This window comes from Euwallacea similis, chromosome 14, assembly GCF_039881205.1.
Source record: "Euwallacea similis isolate ESF13 chromosome 14, ESF131.1, whole genome shotgun sequence".
Taxonomy (NCBI): Eukaryota; Metazoa; Arthropoda; class Insecta; order Coleoptera; family Curculionidae; genus Euwallacea; species Euwallacea similis.
In genome coordinates, this window is record NC_089622.1 from 3046773 (window position 1) to 3073099 (window position 26327).

The 26327-nt window shown below is 34.1% G+C and overlaps 1 protein-coding gene across 6 annotated transcripts in view; it reads right to left on the reverse strand.

The window, feature by feature from the left end:
• Eip93F (Ecdysone-induced protein 93F) overlaps positions 1 to 25652 on the reverse strand; it is an 80973-nt gene extending 55321 nt beyond the window's left edge. For 5 of the 6 annotated variants that reach the window (XM_066396939.1, XM_066396940.1, XM_066396937.1 and 2 more), the window contains exons 1-2: positions 13983 to 14132; positions 13513 to 13896 (exon numbers count right to left, since the gene is read on the reverse strand). In XM_066396939.1, coding sequence (XP_066253036.1) covers positions 13513 to 13606 — 94 coding nt within the window. In that variant the 5' untranslated portion in view covers positions 13607 to 13896; positions 13983 to 14132. Of the gene's footprint in view, positions 1 to 13512; positions 13897 to 13982; positions 14133 to 25330 lie in introns of those variants that run through there. The other variant, XM_066396936.1, reaches the window with a different exon arrangement.
• Positions 25653 to 26327: the final 675 nt, after the last annotated feature.

Genomic DNA, 26327 nt, shown 5'->3' on the forward strand with positions numbered 1-26327 from the left:
ACAACCGACGTCAAGCGACTGCATAAATTGCCTTGAACCATCAAATTTTATCATGGATTACAATGTCAAAAAATACTGCAGCTTTTTTTCATTTCAAGCCTAATTTCCTCAACAAAAATGAGTGCTGATAAGCAAGTTTTGCAGCTTACATACTTTCCTTTAGCAAATACTTAAACTAAGATACGTGCAAGAATTTTTAAAATTACCAAGTTATTAAAAATTAGTATGCCCCGTTCATGGTTCGCGTCAGTTAAAAGTTTTAATTTTAAAGAAATATGGCCGTCTATGGGAAACGCTGGAAAAGAACAATGATTCATGGGAAACTCGCTATATGAGCACTATATTTCATTAATTCATACTATTAGGCTTAATAATTTTCAGGTGGGTAATTGCAAAAAACGCGGTAGCACTCACTCTAAGGAATTATGGTTATTTATAATTGCTCTTCTTAGTTTTGCTGAATACATTAATTACTCTGCCGTTTTTGCCTGTACAATGGGCTAATAAAAATTCCATTAATAGATGAAGAATGGTGCATAAATTTTGTTGCTTCGTACTTAAAATGTATGAAAGTAGGAAAATTATTTCATGTTCTAGATTACCTATAATAACGCAAGAGATATTATTGATAATTTAAGGTCAAGTCGAGAACAAAATTACACAGAATAGTAATAAAGAATCATCAGCAATTCTCTTTGACATTACGAGAATCAATTCCTGATGAATCTATAGTAAATTATTCTCTGAAATCTAACAGTTCCTTAGGTTAATGAAGGGGCATATGTATATAGAACAGTAGGAAAAACAGATTCGAAGGAAATTGAGTGATTTAAATATCCGGTATTTTGTCTTAAAAGAAGTATTGAAACTTCGGAAATCTGAATATTTATTTAATTCCCACAATATTTTTTTAATTCCCTATTAAATCTTTGTAGAGATAAAATGAAGAATTATTTTAAAACGGCATAAGAAAATCGACTTCTGATAAAGTAGTACCAATTATACATTATATTATGGAGACGCAGGATGTTATAAGAATAAAGGATTGTAACTTTTTTTATTAAGATAGTTTTTTCCCAATTATAAAAAACAGCTATTTTTCGTTTTTAAAATAAATATACTGTGCCTCAAAAAATATTTATTATTGTTATGTCGGAGCAGAGTTTCCTCCACGCGAATTCTGGATCACACAGAAGTTGAGGAAACATTGATTTCTGTGGTGACTGTGTAATTATGGGACTATTTTCTAACATCTACATTAAAGTCTCTTATTATGACCGAGTTAAACCAAATAGGGACCCAATTACGTTTTCAAAGATTGATTGATGCTACATGGGATTGAAGGAATTTCCAATTGGAATTCACTATCTTGGCAATGGGTCTGACATATACATTAAATTGAATCAGATTTGTTTATTATCAAATAATATAAAGCAAATAATTACCAGCGCAGAATACAGTGTACTTATAATATAACTTTAATGAATTGGTAAACTGATAAAAAACAATAATATACGTTAGTTATTATTGAACCAAAAACGCAAACAATATTAAAATTTCATTATAACATGCTTTCAATGAGTAATAGGTTTGATACAGGAAAAAGAATTTTCGCTTTTTCTTGCATAAAGCTGCATTCCAAAATCTTCTCATTTTTACGTTTTGTGTCTATGGTTTAGTAGAAAAGTCACACTCTAGTATTGGGTCCAAGAACGGATAAAAATCCATAACAAGAAAACATTTAAATTTCTACTGAATACATACCTAAATATGTAAGATTGGTACCTATTCTGAAGTACAGTTAATTTTTACATAAGAATTACAAGTTACTTTGAATTGTTGTTGAATTGAAATTATAAATTAATATTCTTACTGTACTCAGGGCAAGATTTAGAGCTGTAGGGGTCCCTGGGTAAAGATTTACTGGGCCCGTGGGCCCTCTACAAACATGCCTTCGTTTTTGCCATATATTAAATGCAACATAAGACCTGTGCTTCTGCTTTCGTTCCAAGCACGGACATATGGGAATACCCTGGCCGAGTGCCCACTTTGCTTCCCCTTAAATCTTGCCCTGAATACTGTTCTGCAAGCAGAGGTGTAACAATTTTCTTCTCTTACCTGATTAATCACTCTTCTCCCCCAGTTGTTCTTTACTCTGGAGTACATCACAGCACAACATGTAGTTAACACGATGTATTGCTATTGTTACTATACACTCACCTACCTATTATTGACTTTATAGGCAAAAATATATAAAATTCTTCTAAAAAATCGGTTACAGAGACTGAATGAAAGCAAATTAAGATGAATGGCATGGAAATAAAGGAACATTATTTATTTCCAGCGTAACCAGAAGCCATTTTCGGATTAATCACGGACGATAACCACTCGATCTGATTAGTTGAAAATCAACTTGCGGATTAATTGTCATCTAGATTTGCCTTTTCAAAAACCTCTATAGTAGTCACCCAGAATTGGTACCCTTGGGGAGAGTGCGGACACAAGGTGATATCACAATCGATGCACAGTAATCAAAACCCATTTACTCTCATGGACATAAGGAATTCACTATTGTTGCTGAAACCTCACATCTACCACTTTCGAGAAATGTGCAAGAGCTGAACACATTTTATGCACAGGATTTTCCACATTTCTCCCCCGGGAGGAACTTTCAATTCTTGAATGGAATCGAATTATGCAGTGGAATTATGGAATATTATGAAATCCTTATGGAGACTAAACGACACGGAGAGAAAGGGGGTAGATTGGGAACGAAAATGGCCTCTAAGGCCTAATCACAAGGCTTCCTTCCCCCGCTTTACTACCACTACTATTCAACAACACATACAAGAAAATCAATAATCCATAGATCAAAATGTGTCCATTGAAAACTATATCATTAATTTTAACTTCTTTGAGTATGCAATGATTATTCAATAGATCTCGCCAGTCTTCTGTCCAGTCTATGACGACATCTATGGTCAACATTTTTTTAATTCCATAGTTTATCAAAGCTTCCGACAAGTCAACATCAATTTAATTAATGTTGCACCTTTTCAAATTGTTTGAGCAAATTGATGTAACGTCCAATTTGTAATTTCGGAAAGACAATTTATAGGAGTTTCTCTCAGAAACCCGAGTTATTATTGGTAATGTTGCAGCATAAATCAAGTCTATAATGCAATTTTTCTCCGTATAAAATTCTGGGTGTGTTGAAACATAAGTGAACACTTTTAAATCTCATTTTTTATTAAAAGCCGCACCTCGAATCTACGATTACCCATTTGAAGTTTTTTTTAAACATTAACTGGATTGTTCTAAATTCTGCAGTTTACGTTCTAAAGCAGCAAGAATCAATAAGTTTAAGACAACCAACGATTTTCTGATAAACAATATAAATAATTGCTGCAATAAACCGCATTCCTATTGTAGATCATAAAAGCGTTTTACATGGAGACCTTGCCGTTGAAAATGCTTGCTATGCCAACCAACAATAACTATAAAGACGAAATATAATACATTCTAAAAGATAAGAAGAATAATGGCCATTATAGTGCTTTTAGGAACATTCGAAATAGTTTTTAGCCCAATAATAAGTTTGTTTAATTAACGTTTAACTAAGTACTTTTTTTGGTATATACACGAAAGGCGCACTTCCTGGTTCACTCATGGCAACTACATGACGATTTATTACAAGTTAAGTAGAAATTTGGTGATTATATTGTCAGCACATTTGCGTACACCTAATTGAACATGCATGTTCAATGTTTTGTTTTATTAACTTGTTTACTAAGTTTCAGATGTAACATTACTATTAAGTCAATTTACCAATTACCAGATACGAGCAAAGCAGATTCCCAACACACTTCGCCCTACAAGGGTGGAGGATTTTACGATTCATAAATATCCGTTTTATCCAAATTTTCTCTTTTAAAGTGTTATCTTGAGGTTCCCACAGAAATTCGCAAAGACTGCAAAATTAAAAATACCATATTGGAATATACAAAAAAAAGGTGAATACTTGTTTTGAATATCTAAATCTGCAAGTAATTTCCTTACTCACAACAAACACCAACTCAATGCATTTAAATTGGGAATATACACAGGACGAATCGAAAATAATAGAGTATTTATTTGAAATAAAACATCAATCGAAGTAGTACCTATTTATTTTACGTATTTTCTTACATTAAATGTACTATACGAGTATTTAGTTAACATGAGACTTTGGCATTTTCAAGTCAATAAAAGAATCATTTGATACAAGTCGAAGCTTTATTTAAATACCATATTTACTTAACATAAATGTAGACAAAACTACGATGAATAAATTGACTTTCTCAATTCAAGAAAATATATGAACCTATGCTTACTCAAAACATTGCTTTAATATTTAGTTGAGGCAATTATTTTATATTATATAATATAGGAGTAAAACTTATAGAGAATGTGAAAATCATTTTTTCCGGATAACAAAAAAATGTGTTTTTCATTTCAGACCGTTTTCTACTATTATCAAATGCATGCAGTTCTCATAAATAGAAGCTTACTTTATTATTTTTACCAAATAATATTGTAGAAGATTATTCATCATGAATTTTATAGGTATAGAAGGTTTTTTTGGTTTGCTGGAATATTTTCTTCTCGCTTGGTTTGACAAAATGAAAATTTTACCATTTATTTTTATACATATTAGTGTTTGGTCGTTCTTTATTCCAAAATTCATTGGTGCAAACGGTCTACATTGACAGTTCAATTTTTTCTAAATTTCTCTGTGTGTCACTTCTTTTATACATATTTTCATCTGTTATTAAATGGGGTCCCCTATGTTTTTGATTTTTAACAAATCTAACCATTTTTTTCTTTCATACATCATATTTACTGAAAACAACACAGAAACTCAGTTTATTTCTTAAATTTATTAGAGCTCAAGCAACCAAGCTTCACCTTTCTTGTTTGAAATTACTCCAGTTAAGTCCAGTTAAGTTCATGACCTTTCTTCCATCATCTTTTTCGTCCAACAGTTTCTTCACTTTTAATTTGAATTGACGTCAAATGTAAACAAAATTCTGGGAAATCCCATTGCTTTTCAGATATTGAATACCTTTGTTTTCGTTCTGCATAACTAATACAAAAATTGCGTATTTGGAAAGTTACAATTTTTAAAAAATCTTTAGTTTTGTCTCTTTACTATGATTTCCTCCTACCGTTATCAAATGCTTCTCTAGGAGCAACTGTTTCTCAATCAATCAAAATGCGAATTTGATTTTTTCTATGAACTATAATTGAAGGGACTATTCACACACTAAATCGATTCTTGCCGAAGAAGAATTTTGAGTAGATAATTTTCTTTATTTTCCCCACGTTTCTTCTCTTGCTTGGTTTGTCGAGTTCAATTACGTTACTATAGATACTAAAAATACAAAACTAAAAATCAAAATTTCTAAAATACCGTATTTCCGCACTATATGCGTATGTGATTGTTAACTATATATCGCCACTTCTTTTTTTCCTTCAAAATGTAAGAGAATTTGTTATACCTCCAATCAACATTTCAAGATCACTCGTTTTCAAGGCAACTTCAACTAGACCAATTGGCAATCTTCGCAATACTAACGACCTGAGAACCTTAGCTAAACTAGGCTGAAAAATCCAAAAAAGTCTGCAAACGTTGCTCAACCCGGTTCATTCAATGCAACCAAACCACTGGCACCTAAAACTGCGGCCAATAAATAAGACAGTTATCTATAATTTAATGTAGCAAATTAAAACGGTTCTGTGAGGAAACCGAGAATGTTGAAATTTTAGAAGGGATTTTACTTTTCGCAGCCTTGGAGGTCTTCTATTCGATCGATTTGGAAATATGGTTTGGTTCAAAACCAGACTTTAAAAACCCAATTGCGTGTCCGGATATAGTCTTATGTAGTAACAAGCGTTGTTTAAATGTATGGAGTTTTCAAGATTAGGGCCCAAAAATGCATAATTAAAACACTTTAGAAATAAAAATTCATTAGTTTCTACGTATGTATGTATTATATATAATGAAAATTCCACGCGCCAAGTCGATCAAATATTTACTTTTGCAAGAGTTAACGAAGCAACTGCTATTGCTGGGAAAATAATTATTATTATTTTCATTATAGTTTATTATTAGCTGCAGCGTTGTGTGGATGTAATAAAAGCGATGCGGTAATGAACCAATAGTAATGACTTATTACTTTACAAGTTGGGGAAGGTTACGGCCAGCTCTGCCGTGGAAAGTGCATAAATATCTACGTAACGTATTTACACAGGCTGTAAAGTAGCACTTGTCTATGTAAACACTGCGTATGCAGTGGAAATAGTTGGCAGCGATGCAACAATCTGAAGCTCGTGTAAATTGAATAATACGTGAAAAGTATCCACGAAAACGAAAAGATTCATTGGTGTAGGAACATTGGAATACTTATCGATGAGATCTATAAAAACCAACACCTAAGCGAAATTTCCATTACACACATCCCACTTTCGACATCCCACCAAATTAGGCATCAATTTCAAAATCTATTGTAAAACCACATAAAGGCGTAAAGATCTGCCTTTAAGTTAAGTAATATAAAATATGTCCATCTAAAGTGGCAAGCCTGTTGGTTTACCGCTATTCAATACTCGTATACGATTGCTAGACAATTAAGCAATTAAACATATTCTTCGGGTTTGGGTAAGATTTGCAAAGGCGTAGCCGTAGGAAGAAGACTGTTAGTCCAAAAACACCAATCTGGTAGGGTTTTCTGTGGTTTAGAGTGAGTTTTAATCTTCTTCCAGTTCCACGCACTTATCATCTATGTGAAAAAGTCCAAACATCTGAAACGAGTTTGAAGATTACCAAGCGATTTAGTGTCCATATTAAGCCATGCAAAGAGTATTTTGACCCTAGGCCGTTGCGATGTCCATAATCTGCAATTAGCCAGTTAATAATTGTAAATTATTATGGACTGTTCGGCCTAGGAATTTGATCAAGTCCTCGTACTGGTTTTGTTTTGAAATTCAGATTCTTTAATTATTTGCGACACTCTTGAATCGTTTTTAATTGCAATTTTAGCGATTTGCAATGAAAATTGACATTTCGTTATGAAATCCTGAAATAATTTTAGTTGTATGGCGAAAGGGAACATTCGAGCTGTTCGAAATAAATCAGTGGTGTATAACCACACCAGAAATAGAGTTGAAATAAATTAAGATTGTATTACAGAGTATTAGGTGATAATTCAGTATAGAGCAAGTGAGTCGCTAAGGGTTAACTTTATAGAATTGCGACAATAATTCAAAGAAGGTTTTCATCAAATTGAGATAAGAAATGGATATATATTTACTAAGTTTATTAGGTCATTAATAATGTAAATCAAATTTTCATTCGCTTTTCAGTTTGTGTGTGTTTTTTTTATCTCAATTGAAATCCAAAAACGAAAATTTATTCAGAATTGCCAGGAAATTTTGGATTGATAAATTATGCAAAGCCGAGTGCGAACCGTATTTGCATTTCTCTCTAGACACAATTCTTTTACTGACTGATGCATCTTTTCTTCTTGCAACCCTCCTGGATTTTAATAATTTTATCTGTAAACTAGTAGGTGCCTCCATATTCCAATGGCGTAAAGCTTTCTTTCAGCAGTCAGTCTTTGCCACATTTTTTTCAAGTTTCACATGGGTGAAATAAAAAGTTGGTTTTCCATAGAGGAGTTCTGAATCTATTTATATTATTAGCTCAACTAAAGGATATGCCAGTTCTCGCTTCAATTCCATTGGTGTAGAGCCTTGGAATTGAAGCTGGCCTAATAATTATCGATTTCGTAGTGACGTAACTTTTTTTTAGGAGATTTTGGAATTTTTTGAAAGCACAGTATACGGATATCTTTAATTTTCATGCATGAAATACTTCTTTCCAGAGCCTGGTTTGCAGTAAGCTAAGTGAAAATTTGAACCAACCTTAAGGCCAACTGATAAGTAGGCGAAAAGGTACCTAAAAGTTGTGTATTAGTTGTATTTATTAGCGTTATTATATTTATATCATCATCCTATATATTTAGTAGGTGTATGTTAATGATTGCTTTTGAGATTACCCATAATCGTCTCAAAATAATCCTTGCTTTTTACCTTCGTAAAAATCAAGAAATAGGGGCGAATCCTTAGACAAACGCTGTTACGAAAATAAATTATTTGGTAAACTTCCTGTGACAGATAGATGAGATTCCAAAGTTATTTTACTGGCAAGTTAACGAAAAAAAAAAATGATAACGCCGTGGGGAACACAAACGTAATTTGAACGCAAGCGCAATTCCAAAGCAAACGATATTCGAACGCAAATCGAAAGACGTTTAAACCAATTTAGGTCTTCAAATGCCGCATGAATTTAATGTTTCTTGGGCCTGTCGCGACATTTATAAATTAATTTTGGACAAATTGCTTCCTCAGACTTCTATTACCAAACTTATCTACCTTGATAGGTACTTTTTACACCTCGTAATGATGGACTGCGACCTCGGTTGCGGCAGATAATTAAAAAGTCCAAATTTCACCATAATAAGTGTGACGTTTCATACTTCAAAAATAGTACAGAAATAACATAAAATTCAAACTAATTAAACTGCGAATTAATTGGCTTTAAAGAAAATTTCGTTTGTCCCTTGGTTTTTCCTCGGATTTTACCGACGCTTTTCCCAAATCAATCAAATTTAGCAAGCTATTTTTTTTAAAGATTTTCCAATTATTAAAGTAAGCAATTTTAGATCACATTTTCTAATAAACACTTTTGGGAGCTACAACAGGTATGTGTAAAAAATAAACATGCAGATTAAAAATACGGGAAACAAATATTCTGCATGCTTTGAAAGTAAAAGAAGTTTGGATGCAACCTGGAAAATGGTGGCCAGAATCAAACGCGTTCCTAAATGTCGCATGAATTAATGAATATGAATTTTGGAAAAAAAAACTAAAAACTTACTGAGCACGACAATTTGTTTTTAAATCGAGTTATCCTCAAATTAACAATGTATAAATAAAGTAAGTATAAATTAATAGAAATAAAAATTTCTACTTTTATCATCTTTGATTTTTCATAAAAAATTTAAAAGTCGCAAAAATTAAGTAATGTCCTAAAAATTATTTCCAAAGGTGAGTGTACTTTTACATACTTGAATTGACTTCCTATCCTATCGGTTCTGCTGCATTCGAGTGACCAGTATTAAATATCGGTGAAATTCGAGATAAACTCCTCATATAAAATTTTTATATGAGCAGTTTATTAAAGATAATAAGAGACTATCTTTACTTCAAGAAGTTAATAATGATTCATTTTGATCAGGAACATTCAATTTTGCCCGGTGCGTGTGCATGATATTATTGTAAAGGAAATTCGGACACAAACTGAAACCGAAAGACTGCCAGGGAGATCCTTTATCAAAGATTTAAAGATAATAATGTTATTTATTTACAGCAATTAATACATTATGCAATAAGCTTTATTTATAGATTTTCTAAGAAGTGATTTCTAGATATATAGGGCATGTAGACTAACTGTAAATTCAGTAGGAAGTTATTATTAAGTGTTTACATTAAAATAAGAACAGAAGAAGATATTTGAAGGATTAAACTAGTTTATATACTCGATACCACGACGATTTTAAAACAGTACACGGTATTTTTCAAAATTGTTATGAATCGTCAACGCCATGTCGCATAAAATATTTCAACAAATATTTAGAAACATGATATATAACGTTGACATTACCGACCTTATTACAGGCTGAAAAATGTCATATTACTACATACACCTACTTCTAACCTTCATTTTCCGTCCTGATTTTTGGGTCTAATCTAATTAATTTCTAATATTTTTCTTAACAGGCTGTACACTACCCACAAGGCTTATGATTTCTTTTGTTGGCTTTGTTCTGTGTTGAAAATATTCCCCTTAGCGCATTTTAGGAAGACAAGTTATTTACGTTTTTGGCCAAAAAAACTAACGTACGATTAGAATCATGACGTTTACTTATCTACGTTAACTAAAAATTTTAAATGACAGACATAAATTAAAATATATCATTATAGAATTACCCAATATAAATTATAAATTACATATTAGGGTTGGAAATAATAATATAAAAACCACGTTAGAAAGTTTCTATGCTGTTTCAAGGTTATAGGTCAACCTTACGCGCAGCGTTAATCTTGACGCTGCGCGTCTCGGTAAACCATTAAATCTGTGATAAAATCTCTTCACAGTAAAGAAATACTTTCCACCTCGCTATGTAATATGCCATTGCAATGTATACCTAGGTTTGGCATATGCTACTCCTCGCTAGTCGGTAATAAAATGTGAGTAAACAAAAAATTCAAATTTCATCATAGCTCGAGTCGTCGCCCGAATCATCACCCTCGTTTTTTTATAAGAATTTTCATATTTACGTACGTTTTTAAATTAGGGATGAGCAAAATAATACCGAATCCAAGACTAAACTTGTCTAGGTTTTGCAAAATCAGATATGGTCTTGATCTTATCAATTAAGTCTCTGTCTTGTTAGCTTCGTCATTTTGCAATGAGCGTAAAAACGCTCGGGCCCGTAAATTTTTATTTTTAGTCTTGCTCTTTTTAAAATAATTTCTATGTATACGGGATGACCTACAAGAAAGTTATAATAAGTTTTTTAAGGGCGTCGTTGAGAGGAAGATAACCAGAACTACCGTCCCAGGGCTAATACCCTTACCTGCATTGAACTATACCATTTTTCCCAATAACTTCGTGGAAAAAACAGTTGATATAAATGAAAATGGACTGAGTAGGGTTTATGATCAGAACTTCAGGAATAGTAAAAAAAGCACATTTTTAAATTGGTTGATCATGTAAACATAAATCTTAATTTTTGTCATTTTGAAGATATAAAGTGGTAAAGTTTTCAAAAAATTGTTATTGTTGTTTTATTATTTTGGATTTTCAAAGCGTTTAAATGAAATTTGATTCCCAGATTGCTCTCATGAAGTGCTACAAGAATAAACAATATTGAGTAACTAAGTTCACTATTGAGGGAATATGGACATCAAGGACTAATAATTTGATAAAAACAAATACGTATGAGAAAAATGAAAAATGATGATGTGCGTGAAAAGTGCCTCTTGATATATATTTTAACCTGTCGTTTCTTCGTAAATTTGCTTTTTGCGACTTATTACCGTTGAAACCATTGCATTTAGACTGCGAACATCAGTCACAGATATAGAGGAAATAACATAAAACCGAGGATATAATGGAAATTTGCTTTGAAAAGTTATGAAGTTTAGGAATAAAAAAAATTGTTTTTTTTAAACGTTATTGTACTGCAACCCAGAGGCGAAAAGAAATAGGACACATATTTAAAAAAGCAGCTTCCTTTAAAAAGCCAATTTTTAATAATTTCTTTCCTTCGAAGAAATTCTAATAATACCTAATTATGAAATGCAGGACAGCTGATATAATGTACTATTTATGATTCATTGTACCTACCTCCCGAACTATCTTTAATAAAAAGTATTGTACATTGTAATGTTGTAGTATTTATATGTAGCTCAAAATGTTTTAACTAGATTTTTTGATTAAAACTCTAGAAAAGAATTGTAAGGATTTTAGAAATGTTGTATCCTTGGTTGTACTTATATAGTGAGTGGTAGAAAATTTGATCATATGAAGAAAATTTAATCTGATGAGAAAGGAAAATACGGATTAAATGTTTGCAAGTAGTATTTACTGACAAACCAGTTATTATTATTGCAAGAAGTCAATAGTTAATTTAAAGACTTTTGGCAAGTTCAAGATTGCTATCATATAAACCTTCGTATACAGACCTGAATATCCAGAAGCATAACGAACCGAACGCTAAATAAAACACTAAATTGGAAGAGGCAGAAAACCCGTAGAATCTGCAAACCTGTTTGCAACCGTGTATGTCGTCCCATCAAAATTAGTGTTTTGTTCGGCGTTCGGTTTGATGTATTGTTCGTTGTGCGACCCAATGTATAGGTCTGTACGAAACTTTAACCTCAACCGAACACTGTAAAAAGGACACCGCTACGTCATCACTTAACACACAAGTAAATGCGACATTAAATGCAAATACACTTTTACTGCACTCGTTTGACAAAAAGTTTTACCGCACCCTAATATTTAATTGATCCTACAAAAGACAATAAAGTTATCACACATGCGCTCGTAGGAAAAATATTGTACCTAACACGTGCGAGAGTGTCTTTTAACCGCAAATAGTGTGCGGTAAAGTACCACTTTACGGCTTGTTAGGTAAATAATTATTAAAAAAAATTTATTTTTACATGGCGCTAAATATGAGCATTTTTTGTGGGTTTTTTATTACCCTCCATAGTTTACAAAAAATGAAGTGCGTGCTCGACTGCATGTTTTAAAAAATCGATCTCAGAACCCATCTACAAGGCAAACCGTCAAAAAACGTTCCAGTCATGCAAAAAAAGGGGACGTCGCAACGACGATGTACTTGATGCAGATCTTGAAAAGAAATGTTTTTTTCTTTAATGTTGGGGAGTTTAATTTTGTTTACAAGCAGGATAGACGAAAAACAATTTACCAATGCTTACAAGTATGTGATTTCTCTTTCAAGGCTCGCTTCAAACAAAGAATATTTTACCCTAAGTAGGTGTACGGTTAAAACAGAAGTTAAAACTGTGTTTCGAAGAAATCTGTTAATATTAGCATCGTTAAGTATTATTGTTCACTCTCGTCCCTGTGTGCGTGAAGTTCGGAATGCAACGGAAATTCAGTCTCAAAACGAATCACGGTCAGCTAAATAATTTTAATCTTCAAATGCCGCATGGGTTCAAATTTTTCGCGGCTTGTCGCAACATTTGTATGTTACGCATAACATAATACGCGCGTAATCCGTCAATTCACTGAATTAGTACTTACTAAAAGTCCCTGAAAGAAGGAATAAAGTGGTTCTAAATTTATTATCGAGTTATTACCTCGATTATTAATAACAGTAACTGCGAGGTAACTGCGCTAAATAAATCTCACCATTACTGTCATGTCTTATTCTTGAAAATACGCTGCGTTCCATCTCATGTTCGCCTTTTCCTGTCTTCCAGACAACATTAAAACGAGAACATGACCCTTCGGATGGAGGGGAATAAGGGCGAGACCAAGTTATCGGAAACGGCGAATTTCGGGACGAAAATAAAAGAAAAATAATTCGGCGCCGTTATAGAAAAATGCGGCTACGACGCATACAAAAACTGCATCTTAAAAATCATTAAATGCGCCAAAGGAGCCCCTGCCCTCTGAATTAAAGTTCCCGGGGAAAACAATAATCTAAAGGGAGGAGGGAAACTGTTTCCCTAAACATGGGCGGAATGCTAAACAAATAATTTTCTTCGGTGGAAAATCCTGCGGGCAACAGGTTATATTATCCCGACGCTTTCGGCCAAGTTTGCGCGGTATCGATCCGGACAAAAGTTTTAAGAAAAAGTGGGACTCACCGACAATATGAACCATATTTTTTGTCCATCGTTGCAGCTCTCTTCTAATATTCCTCCGTTGTTGGACACATCTCGCGTAAGAACACTCCGCCATTTTTTTCGAGCGGCAAGTTTGCTACACTTGATGCGAAACTCAATTTCCTATTACCCATTGCTTCGCATTAATCATTACACAAAACTTTTAAGGATTTTGATTATTTTTTGCCTCCGCACTTCGTATTATCCGTTCCAGCAACTACAAGCGACAACACAAAATTGGTCCGGTATTTTTTCTAGTCACTATTTGAGTCACTGAGAGTACTATTGAACACTAGGGGGCAAAGGGGCCTTGTTCAGGTCGACGGTGCGAGCGGTCTGATTTTTTTCGCCATATTTCCGACAAATCTGAAACAAAAATTAATCGTTAGTCAAGCCGATCGCAATTGGCGATGAAATCGCGGAGAACGAATAAACAACAAAAACCGGCTTACTTTGTTCGGGTTTGCGTTACATGGTTATTAACTTGGCGCGGTACGCTCGTTTTGAAATTTTGCAGTAAAGTGTTGTATGAATGGTGGTCTGTATCACTACTGTAGTAACGTCACATCGTGACGCAACAAGTGCGACGCCACTCGGCACTTGCATGCACTTGCATTTTCCCTTCCCTCGCCTATTAGACCGCCGTGCATCCCTATTATCTTTGGTCTTCGTCTCTCTTTCGACGGCCGCGTAACGCTGTCTGTCTTTGAAATTACTACGAGCCTAGGCCTTCTCTTTTCAAAGGTGTCGGGGTCTCTCTTTACGGCCTGTTTTTATTCTTTTCTAACGTATTAATTTCGAGGCCCGAATATATCGCCCCTCTCCGTCTGGAGCGCAGTCCTTGTCTGATGACCCGCGTTGTCTTTTTCTTTCTCGCGTTCGGGGCTATTTTGTTCCTTTTATAGTCGGCGAAATATTTCGTCTTTGTCCGTCGTCCCCCCCTTCTCGCCCTGCGTCTCTCAATTTTCCTAGTTTAAACTTGAATTGGTCTCTTTTTAAATGTCCAGTCTCTCTCTAATCTTATGTGGCCTTTCGGTTTATACGAGGGACGTTCGCGATCAACGACCGCATCCGTTCTTTGCGTTGCACTCTTGTGTTTTAGCTCCTCGAACCCATCTTGCGTAGGGCCGTTTTTTCTTGCTAGTATAATTTGAAATGGTTTAAAAGTATCGCAGTAAACTGCTGGCCTTCATTCTTTTAAATCAACTGCAAAACCTTTTTTCAACCAGGTAAGATCAAAGTTGATATGAACTGTCAGTTCAATATGTAGGTATGTCGTTTTAAACTCGTTTTTTCTTGACAACCGTATACATCCATGTTTTTGAACTGCAATGTCATTATTCCATTTCACGAAAATATGGACCTGTGAAAACCACATACGGAGTTGACAGTTCGCATCAATTTTGTTCCTACCTGGTTCAAACACATTCCCTCCGACATGTCCTGAACTGCTTTTGATAAGGGTTTAAAAATAGTCATAGTCTGACGTCAACAGTTAACAGAAAAGTACAATATTTTAAAACCGTTTCAAACCGTACTAGAAAAAAAAACTATATAGTATTGGACACACATACAATGAAGGCTATATAATCCCCGGTTGGGAAGTTTGAGTTACAAACGAAGCGAGTGGCGTATTTCTTTTGTGGGGATGATACTCATTATATGCGAGTACAATACTATACTTTGTCCATGGCTAAACATTCATATTTTCCGTAAATTAATTAAACCTTATAATTAATTCCATTATGGGAAGCCATTTTTGTTTGCCTTTTAACGACAAATCTCAATTCATAAACAACCCACAATTACATCAACTTTTCTTGATTTTCCAAAGGCTTTCTCGTCTCACTGTTTACTTCTCGGACTTAAAATTCCTAACCGATTTGACTTTAAATCACTAAATGGTTGATTAAAAAATCTATAATATTTTAACGTGTCACGATTTAAAATGCCAGGCCTGTTGAAAAATTGATATTTAAGATCTACTAAATACTCTGGCGGCAGTGACGTTATATGGAAATTTTATTAGGTCTATTCTGGAGGGAGACATATCTGCAGAGGCTTGGGGCATTTTATGTTTATTACTAATAGAGTGTGTTCTAACCAACAAATGCTATCGAACGTGAATGATGGACTCATCATTCATGCTCGGTCACATTTGTTGCACCGTATTCAAGGCCTTATTGTGTAATTATACACATATGTGGAATTATTATTTTCAATAGTTTCTTTAAATATGTTATGAAGTTGGGCAATGTAGTTTTAACCAGTTTCTAGTAGTTTCTGTCATTTACAAAAAGCTTTAATCAATTTCAATCATTGTCCTGACTCTGACAAAAAAAAACTAGTCATTTGCATTTGCTCACCTCTACTTCTAAGAATGTAAATCTCTGCAATCCAGACATTTAGCAACTAGTGACCTTAAACTGATTGTTTTTCTTTCTCGTAACAAGTCATGATCATTTTTTTACTAACATTGATCGTGGCACCAACGCTACGTCACTGCGTCTTTTTCCAATCGAAAAACAATTTACCACGTCGGATACCATTTACACATTCTCACAAGTTTTAGATATGTAGTTCTTTCTTTATGACTGTATTGATTCATGTTTTTAAACCGCATTTTAACTGCAACGTTATTATTCCATTCCTCAAAAATTTAAAGTTTTACAAACAACATTTCAGCTGAGATTTTCATTTTAAATGATATGTATATGACATTAGCAGTTATCATAAAAAAAAATATTTTTAAACCATTTCAATCTGTAATAGCAAGAAAAAACAGCGAGAACTTAGCGAATTCCTTTTTCCACTATTAAAATTGGGGATCAGTTTTCGTATCCAAATTGGACGCAAATTCTGCACGCTAATCGAAATACGGTTCGTAAAATTACTTAACGAATACTTCTTTTGACGTACATTTCGCATTGGAACCTTTTAAGATTGGGTTATTTTGAAGAGGAAAAAATTAAGAATACGTAATAATGTCAATCGTGTATTAAGATGGCGGATGGGCGCCATTTTGAAACAATAAAAAACAGATAAAGCTTGATAATGTTAGTTGCCGGTTGTGTCGAAATGAAGAACGGGGACCGTTTTGAACCAATAAAAATGCAAAGCACGACCATAATGGCATAAAAATACCAATTGTTGGTCGCGAATCAAGGTATCAGGTAGGCGTCATTTTGAAAAAATAAATAAAGCCAAATTCTGAGAATCAGTCTTTTTCTATAATTTTTTTCTCTCTCGTCGTTAGCTCATTGTCTCAATGCTCTAACTTGCTTTATTTAATGCGCAAAATTGTATGCGTTAGGAATCGAAAGAGTAGGGAATAAAATTTTATAGAAAACTGATGAGATGTAGAATAGAAGCTGTTATTGACGATGTTTTTTATATTTTTTTAACGTACGGGTGTCACTGTTCCTAAATAAATAATACAGAATTTTTATCATTATTTCTATGATTAAAAGCACCCTGTACAGGGTGTTACAATATGTTATTCAGAGAACTCAAGGGCATATTCTATATCAAGAAATACGAAAAAAAACTTTTCTATGTAGCGGGTAAATCTTAATTTTCAAGTTGGGCCGGGCTTCGAGTTTAAATGTCGACAGTCAGCATCAAGGAAGAGAAAAATGTGAAGTTAAAAAGATTTAGGGCACTTACCTTTTACGGCGGTTGAGCACATTTTTGTGATTTTTTATCAACAATTACGATTTATTTAGAAAAAGTTCTTTTATTTTTGAAAATAGACAAATACTCAATGTCGCAAAATTCAGTGCTTAAATGGTCGATGCACCCTTTACAGCTCTAAAGATAAGATCTTTCGCTATTGAAATACAGAGTGCTAAAATTTGAAATTAATTTTTAATATGTTCTTTAGAATTCATAGAGTTTATAGACATTTAATTTTAATGTGGAAAGACGTCCGATGCCGATGCCGATGCCGATAATTCACAGAGTAATTTGGGTTACTTTGAATTGAGTTTTTATTTGGGTTAAGCTTCCATTTATTTCACCAATTTTCATATTTCAAAAATCTTTATTTTGATAACAAACAATTTTCGGACTCAAATTTATGAGATTTTTTTTTAATATGGAATCTTCCATAGACCTAACTGTAGTATGATTCGCAATACTTTATAGATTTTACTCATTACAACCATAAAAGTTGAATAGTCGTCTCTTTGGATTGCTGGAAGCAACAAAAACTTTAAAGTTTGATAAACATGTTTTTTTTTCAGGTAGATTTCCTGAAAATGATAAATATAGAAAAAGATTTGAAAAATGCGACAAGTTTTGCAGCTTTATACCGATGGCCGAGCAGCAGATTGCTCGAATTAACGGGCTATTATCTACCTATAGTGGATATTCTCGAGGTTCATACGCTATATTTTGCACTCTTCGAAATTAAAAAACTTATCGAAGTTAGGTACTTTTTGTTTTAAATGACACCGAGTTTTATATTAACATCGTGCTTTCTAAGGGTCAAATTATTAATATACGGTCAACTTTAACTGCAGGCTAATGCAAACGTTGAAATAAAGTATAGATTGGATTCTCGATTGCCATGGAAACATGTTTGACCTTAAAATTAGCGGCACATTATTAATTTGACCGTAAAAGGAGGGAATAAAGTAAAGCTTCACACCGCTTCGAAATGCAAACCTTAGTGGCTTTTAAATCAGTGAAACCATAAAGCATTGCTTCTCTCATGTTAAACGGAAATCACTACCCCTTCTACCTCATAGCTCAAATCTGCATACATTCTCAATCAAACCATCAACTTCCAACCCCTCCGCACCCTCTTCAACGTGCACACTTTCGGGAATCTTCCAAATTCGTGCATTCCCTTCTCCGTTATCTGTTTTCCGGTCGTCCTCCCTTCCCCGGCCCCCGATCCCCTCCCTCCGAGTTGGCCCATTTTTTTAAGCGCCCGACCGAAAAGGGGTGAGAGCAGTTTTGACAGCGCTTCAGTGCAATTGTGGAGGGTTTAAGAAGTAGAGAGGGGCACTATTGATCGCATTTTTTGATCCCTTTCCGTTCCCTCCTCTCCACCCCACCACCCCCTTTCCCTTTTGGTCCTGCCGACCGTCGACTCGCCTTAATGCATCCTGCAAGTGTAGAGAGTTCCTGCGTTTTTATACTTTTACACACGGATTTGGAACGGAGTTACATTTTCGGAGTTTCAAAATTTTTAGGGCCCGCTGTTATGGAGTGTAAAGATATTGAAAGTGTTTTATAATGCTGGATAATAACGGTTAATTACTGTTGGATGTGCTGTTAAACTTGCTAAACTAGAATACGAACAAGGCATCTATTATTCACAGGCCCGGAGGGTTGCCATTTCAGTATTTAAATTGACATAAAAATAAGGCTTATTACCAATTAATTAATTTATAAGTCCGGTGCATGTACAGGTGATGTTTAGACGGGCTGGCGCATTAGAGTTGTTAATAATGAGTTAAAAAGGATGTTTTTATTGCTTGCTGTGGGGCGGGAACCTTGAGGACACCATTGCCACTGTCAGGGTCCAAGAAACATTTTCATGTTAATACCAAACCTCCAACTATTTGCGGACAAAATTTATTGACACTGACCGCACATTACGAAAGAGAAAAAACACCCACCGGATTCTTGACATGATTGATGCAAAACGAACTGCTGGACAAATATTAGGGGAGCCATCGAGGGGTAAAAAAACAAGGCAATAATTTTAATCTCGCAATTTATGACCGAAAACCAAGCCCATAAAAAGGCGAGTGATCGATATCAATTTGTAAATTAAAACGTCGTCCTTAAAAAACAATATTTTAGCCGGGCAAGGCAAATATTTGAGTTCTGCCGCCGCTGGGTGGCGGTAACTTTCCCCAACACTGGCCCTGCCTGGTATCCTTAACACGTTGGCGGGAAATTGAAAGAAAATTAAACAACGACATCATCCAAATTAGACAATGTGTGGATTGTGAATACACAGTGGCGGGAGTGAAAATTTTGATTGGAAAAAATATTAGATCTTAAACTGGCATAAAAAATCGGTGATATTCAGATAAAGATTAAGCGGCACTGAAGCTGAATACAGATTACTTGAAAATATTCCAAAGAATCAACCCCTAATATTGAAATTAATCAACCCCTACCAATTAACGTTCCACGATTTAACCCCTAGTGACACATGTGGAACTCTTATACGTTAGCCCACTATATGCAGTCTGAAACGTTGTGTGCATTTCATAATCGGAAAAGTAGTAATTAGGAAACCATCGGCCTATTTCCTTGATCTCTTTGATTTTTTTATTTTTTCGTGTGCTTATCTCTGTATTACGAATAGTAGTATTCTTTAGTTTTCTTTGTGAAGTTCAGTTTCCTTTGTTTTCACCTCCTCTCATCCTTTTCCTCAGAGCCATCTGAGCCCCTTAAATATTATTATCTGTTAATTATAGTTTCTACTTTGGAATGAGCAATGATTATGTGATAGAAGTTTCCGAATTCATCGGTAGTTGGTGGTAAAGTCTCTTTACACGAAGATGGATTTGTTTCCTAGCAAAAAAGACCACCACTGTTTTTTTCATATTCTCATATCTTTTCTTTTAGAACGCACCTACTAAAACATTAAGACATCGCTGGTCTCTTAAATATCTTGTGCAAATCAGCTATGCACAAACCGTTTTGGTTTAATTTATTTCTTCTTAAGAATGAGCGCAAATGGCACATTTATTTTCTAAATTTGCTATAATAACACTGGAATTTTGTTTTTAAAATTTTTTTCAACTCAAATTTCATTCTATAGGGAATTTTTTACTTTCATATTCTTTTCCAAGATATTCAATACTAGCAGTTCTCCGAATCTTAATAAAATATAGAATTTTTTCCAAGTTTGTGTTCCTTCTTAATCTGAATCTTAATTATATAATTCTTGTTTTAAGTTTTTAATTATTAATATATTTAATAATTAATAAAATAATAGTTTCTTGGATAAAGTAACATTTGCGTTAAGATTCACTTTAAAAATAATTTTTTCAGCATCATGAAAATTCCTGTTTCTACTTCTTTCAAAATTTTCATATATTTTTCTTTCAATTATTGATTTTTGCCTATTTAGCCTTCTAAGATTCAGTGGAATCTTAACTAAAATACCATTTACGCAGTCAACTATAAATTCTATTTCCTCGGTATCGTGAAAATTTGGTCCCGTTTTTCGATGTTTTATCAGTAAAGTGTAATTTTGATACACTTTTGATAAAAAAGATTGTATAATATTCGCATTATAAGACCCTTTAAAGCCATTGCGCGTTATAAAACCCTCCACTGTGCGTTGTGCTTTTCAATATGTCGCGTGTGTTTTATTAAAAGCTTTATACACCTATTTATAAAATACTATATTAACGACGATGCATTGAAAACTCTAGTTTTCGTCTTTTTGTAGTAAAAAGTTATTTTCTTTGCAGTTTTTGAAATATCTTTCAAAATACGAAATATTGAAATTATAATAAACAAAATGACCCTTTTCGCTAAAATATTGAACTCACAAAAACAAATTGCATAAAAATTTTCGGTCGTCGTTTGATTAAACTTGTTTATCAGTATTTTAGTACCAAAATAAACCGAAAAATGCACATGCTGAAATGTGAAATAAATGAGATAAAAGAACGAGGCCAGGCACAAGATAACCCAAATTATTCGAATTTGGACGGCCCGATTAACAATCTGTGTAATTGTTCGTCCATTTGGCAATCAATTTCGGACTTAATCACTAATTACACTGCTGTTTAGCTCCAATAAGCCAGACCCATAGTTTTGTGTCATCGCAACAATCATTTCTGGCACGAGACTATTTTACCAATTTATTTACGAAAAATCAATGTTACTTTAAGAGCTCCCTAGTTGTTTAATCATTAAAATTACAAATTGTTTCCTTATAGACGTAAGATGAATGGACCTGACCTTGTCGTCCTCTTTACTCGAAGATGCGATACTTTCAATGTTCACAGAGAGGTAAGAAGCACCGTAATAAGTACCTCTGGTTTATTAGACACTCGGGGAAGATTCATTTTCGTTGCCTTGATGCTGATGGCTTAATTTGCAAATATGTGCCTTACTTCTCAAGAGCAGTGAGAGGAAGTATACAAGTTGTTAGCCAAATATTTTAAGCTTTAAAACTAAAGGTCATATGAGTCAGGCTGACTGGGCAAAATCGTAACCAAATTGGATTCACCAGAAACCATTGTACATAATCTAAAAAATATCAAACACGACCTTAGGACTCCCATTGTTGATTTCTTACTTAGTTTAGGTGCGTTAATAAAAAATGTATGTCGTACATGTATAAATGCGGTTTATTAGCGTTACAAAATGCGTCTAATGGGAATTTAACAATTTGTATAATTTTTGAATATAAAGTGTATTTCGACAGTTAGTAAGATCTTTTCTGTGTCGAGTTGATGGAAAACACGGCCTTTGATTTTCAATACAGCGATAGGTGTAATGACGAAAAAAACGATAACAATCCATTGTACGCAACAATGACATGAGAATCTAATCAATGCCATTCACTGCGCCTTATTGGGTATAAGGAGGTCCATCGGCCAGCCTTGGTTTAAATTACTATACAGAAAAATAAAATTAGAAACTATAAAAATTTGAAATGCCAAACAATCCGTGAATCACAACTGGCTATTGCAATTTTAGTAATTAAATTCAAGGTTACCAATTTTCTACGATCGCCATTACTTAATACTATAAAGGGGAGATTAGAACATATTTTTGTTAACGTTCTAAGTATGGGTATGTGAGGAGTTGTTTAATCATATGGTGCAATTTTGCAGTCAATTAAATAAGTGCTTGCAGGCAGATATGAACGAGTATTGAGGATAGATTTATATTTCAAAGAGGGCCTTGGTTTCCTATTTTTGCCTCATGCCCAGCAGTAGGTCAACGTAGTTAAATTTCAATACAGAAGTACATAGTAAACGTCTGAACTGAATCACTGATTGGAAAAAAGTAATACCTTAATAGATTAATCAAAGATAGCCATTTTGCGGACGAGTAATAGTATTATATTGAATATCAAAAAGAACAATTTTCTATTCTATTAAAAATAACTTTAGCGAGTTACCTTGACAGACGGTTAGTGGAAGAAGAGAATTTCATGAGTTTTCTTTCTTCCAATCACTACGATAACTAGGTACTATTAGAATCGTTGTATTCATTGCTGGCTCAAAAGCGGTTTGAACCAAAAAATTATTAATTTTAATTAAAAAAATCCGTAAAAGATGTTTATAAACCACATTTCGGTTTCTGAAAATTCCTAAGAAGGATAAAATATCTTTTGAAACAAAAAAACCCTAAAGGCAGACCTTCAGACACTTCGAAAAGAATTTATAAAATCCTTTTTCTATTTTCTTTTTAATAATTCTTAAATAGAGAATTGGAATTTTGGGCAAAGTCGAAAATCTCTAAAAGAGGACAAAAATTCTTCAATATTCAAGACAACCTCTCTCGGAATACTTTTCTCTGCAAAATTTTCAAAATTGCCTGAAGCCCTGAAACTTGAAAATCTGAAAATTCAAAATACTAAGAATAACTTGTCGATTCCTAAATATGTATACATACACCGGAAATCCTTTAAAAGATTTATTTATTTATAAGAGAATTTCTTGGAGGAAAACAAATATATCGCCCGAAACTCCGCAAATAAAAAGGAAGAAAACTTTAAAAGGTTCTGAGGAAAAATCAGAATTCTATTTAAACAAGAAATACGTATTATATGAGGGACATTAAAATTTCTCTGAGGACGGCTAAAAAACGTTGAAGGACAACAGGAATGCCTATGTATCTGAGGGGCTTTTCCCAAAAACCCTCAGAATTTCTGCAATTTTGCCGAATTTAAATCATACCTGAAAAAACGAAAAAAACATCTGAAATCGGTAGAAACGTCTCATAAATTTCTGCAAAAAGTATCTAAATTATTGGTGGATCTCAATTCATATTGTTTTTACAAATTTCTCGCAATTGGAATTTCAATATTTAATTTATTCTGTTGTTTTACTTCCTAGTACTAAATAAATATGGATCGAGTAAAAATCTTGTTTACCCTAAGTCGGTCATTTCTTAGAACTATACAAGTCTAGATTTTATATCCAACTTCAATGGCTACCACTAGTAGTAGAACTATTAACACAAGGATTTTCCGTAGTTGGTTGCTACTGATGTTTACGAGCGGTTTCAGCAGTTTCAGCTCGGATTACTCATAACAAAATTTCATCATAGTGCAAATGCTCAGTAAGCTTCAGAGAAAAAGCAACAAACCTATACACAATTTCCAACCCTCATAGCACAGCTTTATGCAAAGTTTGCATTTTTCAACCCCCGTTACATTTTCGCTCGGCTCTAACAACCAACGCACCAAATTTTAATATTCAAAAAGTAGGTCTGCTCGTGCGTACGTTAAATACCCCTTAGAAATACTCCATGCCGTTAATGCCATTTTAATGAACGGGATACGCTTTCATCGTTTTCCGCAACTTTTTGCTGTCGTGTCTACTTTGAAAATCACCCCACGCAGGGCCGTATTGGAACGAAAAGTCTCTCAACAACAAGATATGTGTATTGTAATGATGACTGTGAAGTAGCAATATTGATGCACGTGCCCTTCACATACACATACAGCAATTAGTAAAATGAGATATATTTGAGTAGTATTATTGAATGTCTATGTCATTTGCATGTATGCACGGGTTAATTTCAAAACTGTGGGTTCTTTATGGTATGTTTGATGTGGAGGTTTAGGTTTCAACCGCTTTCTGGGTTTAGAGTCTTTCAAGGCAAAAGGTTTTTTTTTTTATTTTTCATATAAGTTAATTACAGGAAATCTTCATTAGGAAGGGTTAATCTTACGGCCAAACGAACCACAAGTTTCTCATTCCTCATATATTTTTTAACGTTATGATTCCGTTTATTTTATGAAAATATTTATGCATTGGGACTCTATACATATATAGTATCAAAAATAAGAATGTTTAGCGTGGGGATCTCCTAAACAGTGGTAAATTGTTAATTTCGGAAATTTGTTTTATTTCGAAAAATCTGAAAATCCCAAAATAATTTTGTAGATTTGTTAGCACCGCTGGCGTCTTGAGACATTTCTTCTATTCAATCAAGTCTGTATCTATTACCCTTTACGAGATGCTGGACATCCTTACTTAGACACACTTTCTACCAATTCCAAGAAAGAATCTCGAATACCCTTTGCTATAACTAGGTTTTATCAGTTTTCGAGTAACCTGGATGTTCATGACGGCATGACTTCAACATTTTTGGAAACTACTTTAGGTATGGTAGAAACACTGAAGTTGTTTTTTCATTGGAAATACGTTTGTTGGAATCGTTTTGCTCAGTATTTGTGCATTTTCATGCGATTTTACCGGAAAGTTGTAACACGTTGATTTGCAAAATCCCTCCATATATATCATACTTTCATTTTATTGTTTTTGGATAAGGAACTCTTCTTTTTCACATAGAATACATTACGTTTTATTTACTACTAGAAGCATAACGGTACTTTCAAACAAACAGGAAATAATAAAATTCTGCACTGAAAATAGCGAAGGTCAGCTTACTGTCGGATAGACGATTATTTGTTGCAAAGTAGAAGAAACTGCGTTTCACGCTTGTTTATATCTAGAAATAAACCCCCCCTCAAAATTTAAATTTAAAGTCGAAGTCATTTAAAAGGTGTGTCAAGTCTTAATGAACGCGTACTAAATCTCTAGATTTAACTACTTAGTGAGTGACGACTTACCGAGTTATAGATGTCGGTCGAACTTCGAACTTCATCCCCCATGTAAACCCCGAAGTCGAAAACAAAGGAAGGGTCTCAAAATACGGGAAACAAAAGCCGGCGAGAAGTTGGCACGGAATCAAGTCGGCGGCGGCGTTTTCGCGGGAATCGTGGCCCACTGTTGCATTGGTGCAATTGCAGTCACAGTGCATATGCAAGGCGACCTTGACACTCTTACTACGATTATGCCATGCTTCGATGTGCCGGTTAATAACGACGACCGCGACTTGCCGAACTTTGACGACGACGTCGATGGCGGCACTTTTGGGTCGGATCCAGCTGTGAAAAGGGCAAAGGAGGGTGTAGAGCATGAGCCCGCTGCTTAGAACACTCCTAAACTTACCTAAGAACATCCTGAAAGCTCTCGAAGACAAAAATCCTCTTCCTGGATGTTTGCCCGTACTATTCGTCTGGCGAATTCTGGAATCAGTATGAAATATTTATATAAATGCCTTGAAAATATCTTCGCATTACTTAAATCTTGGTGTAGAACACAAATAAAAGCACATTTTAGGCTTTCGAAGAATCTCTCAATGTTTTAAAATAATAAATTGCAGGCAACACCTCTTAGGAAAAAAAGTCCCAGCACGAATCTCAGAAATTAGGTATTCAATCTCGATTTAAAGACGAAAACAAAAAAGGAAAGAGATCTATTGTTTTTCAGATCTTTTATATTTTTTCAATTCAGTTTGATTTAATTTGATCTCATATGCATAATGCCAGTTAATCGGCGTTTAAACCCTCGAGGTTAGTTTTCGCAAGGTTGCTGGACACGAACTCCCTAAAATTTGTAGTCTTTCGTACAATATTTTTGAACCCTTGCACTAGGGCAGGGATAAATGTAAGTAGGTAAATCAAATTCACTTTCATTACTCGATTTTATGCATGAGCTCTGACTTCACTCGTAATACAAAGCGATAAACACACAGTTGTGGACGCGCATCAGGGTTGGATACAA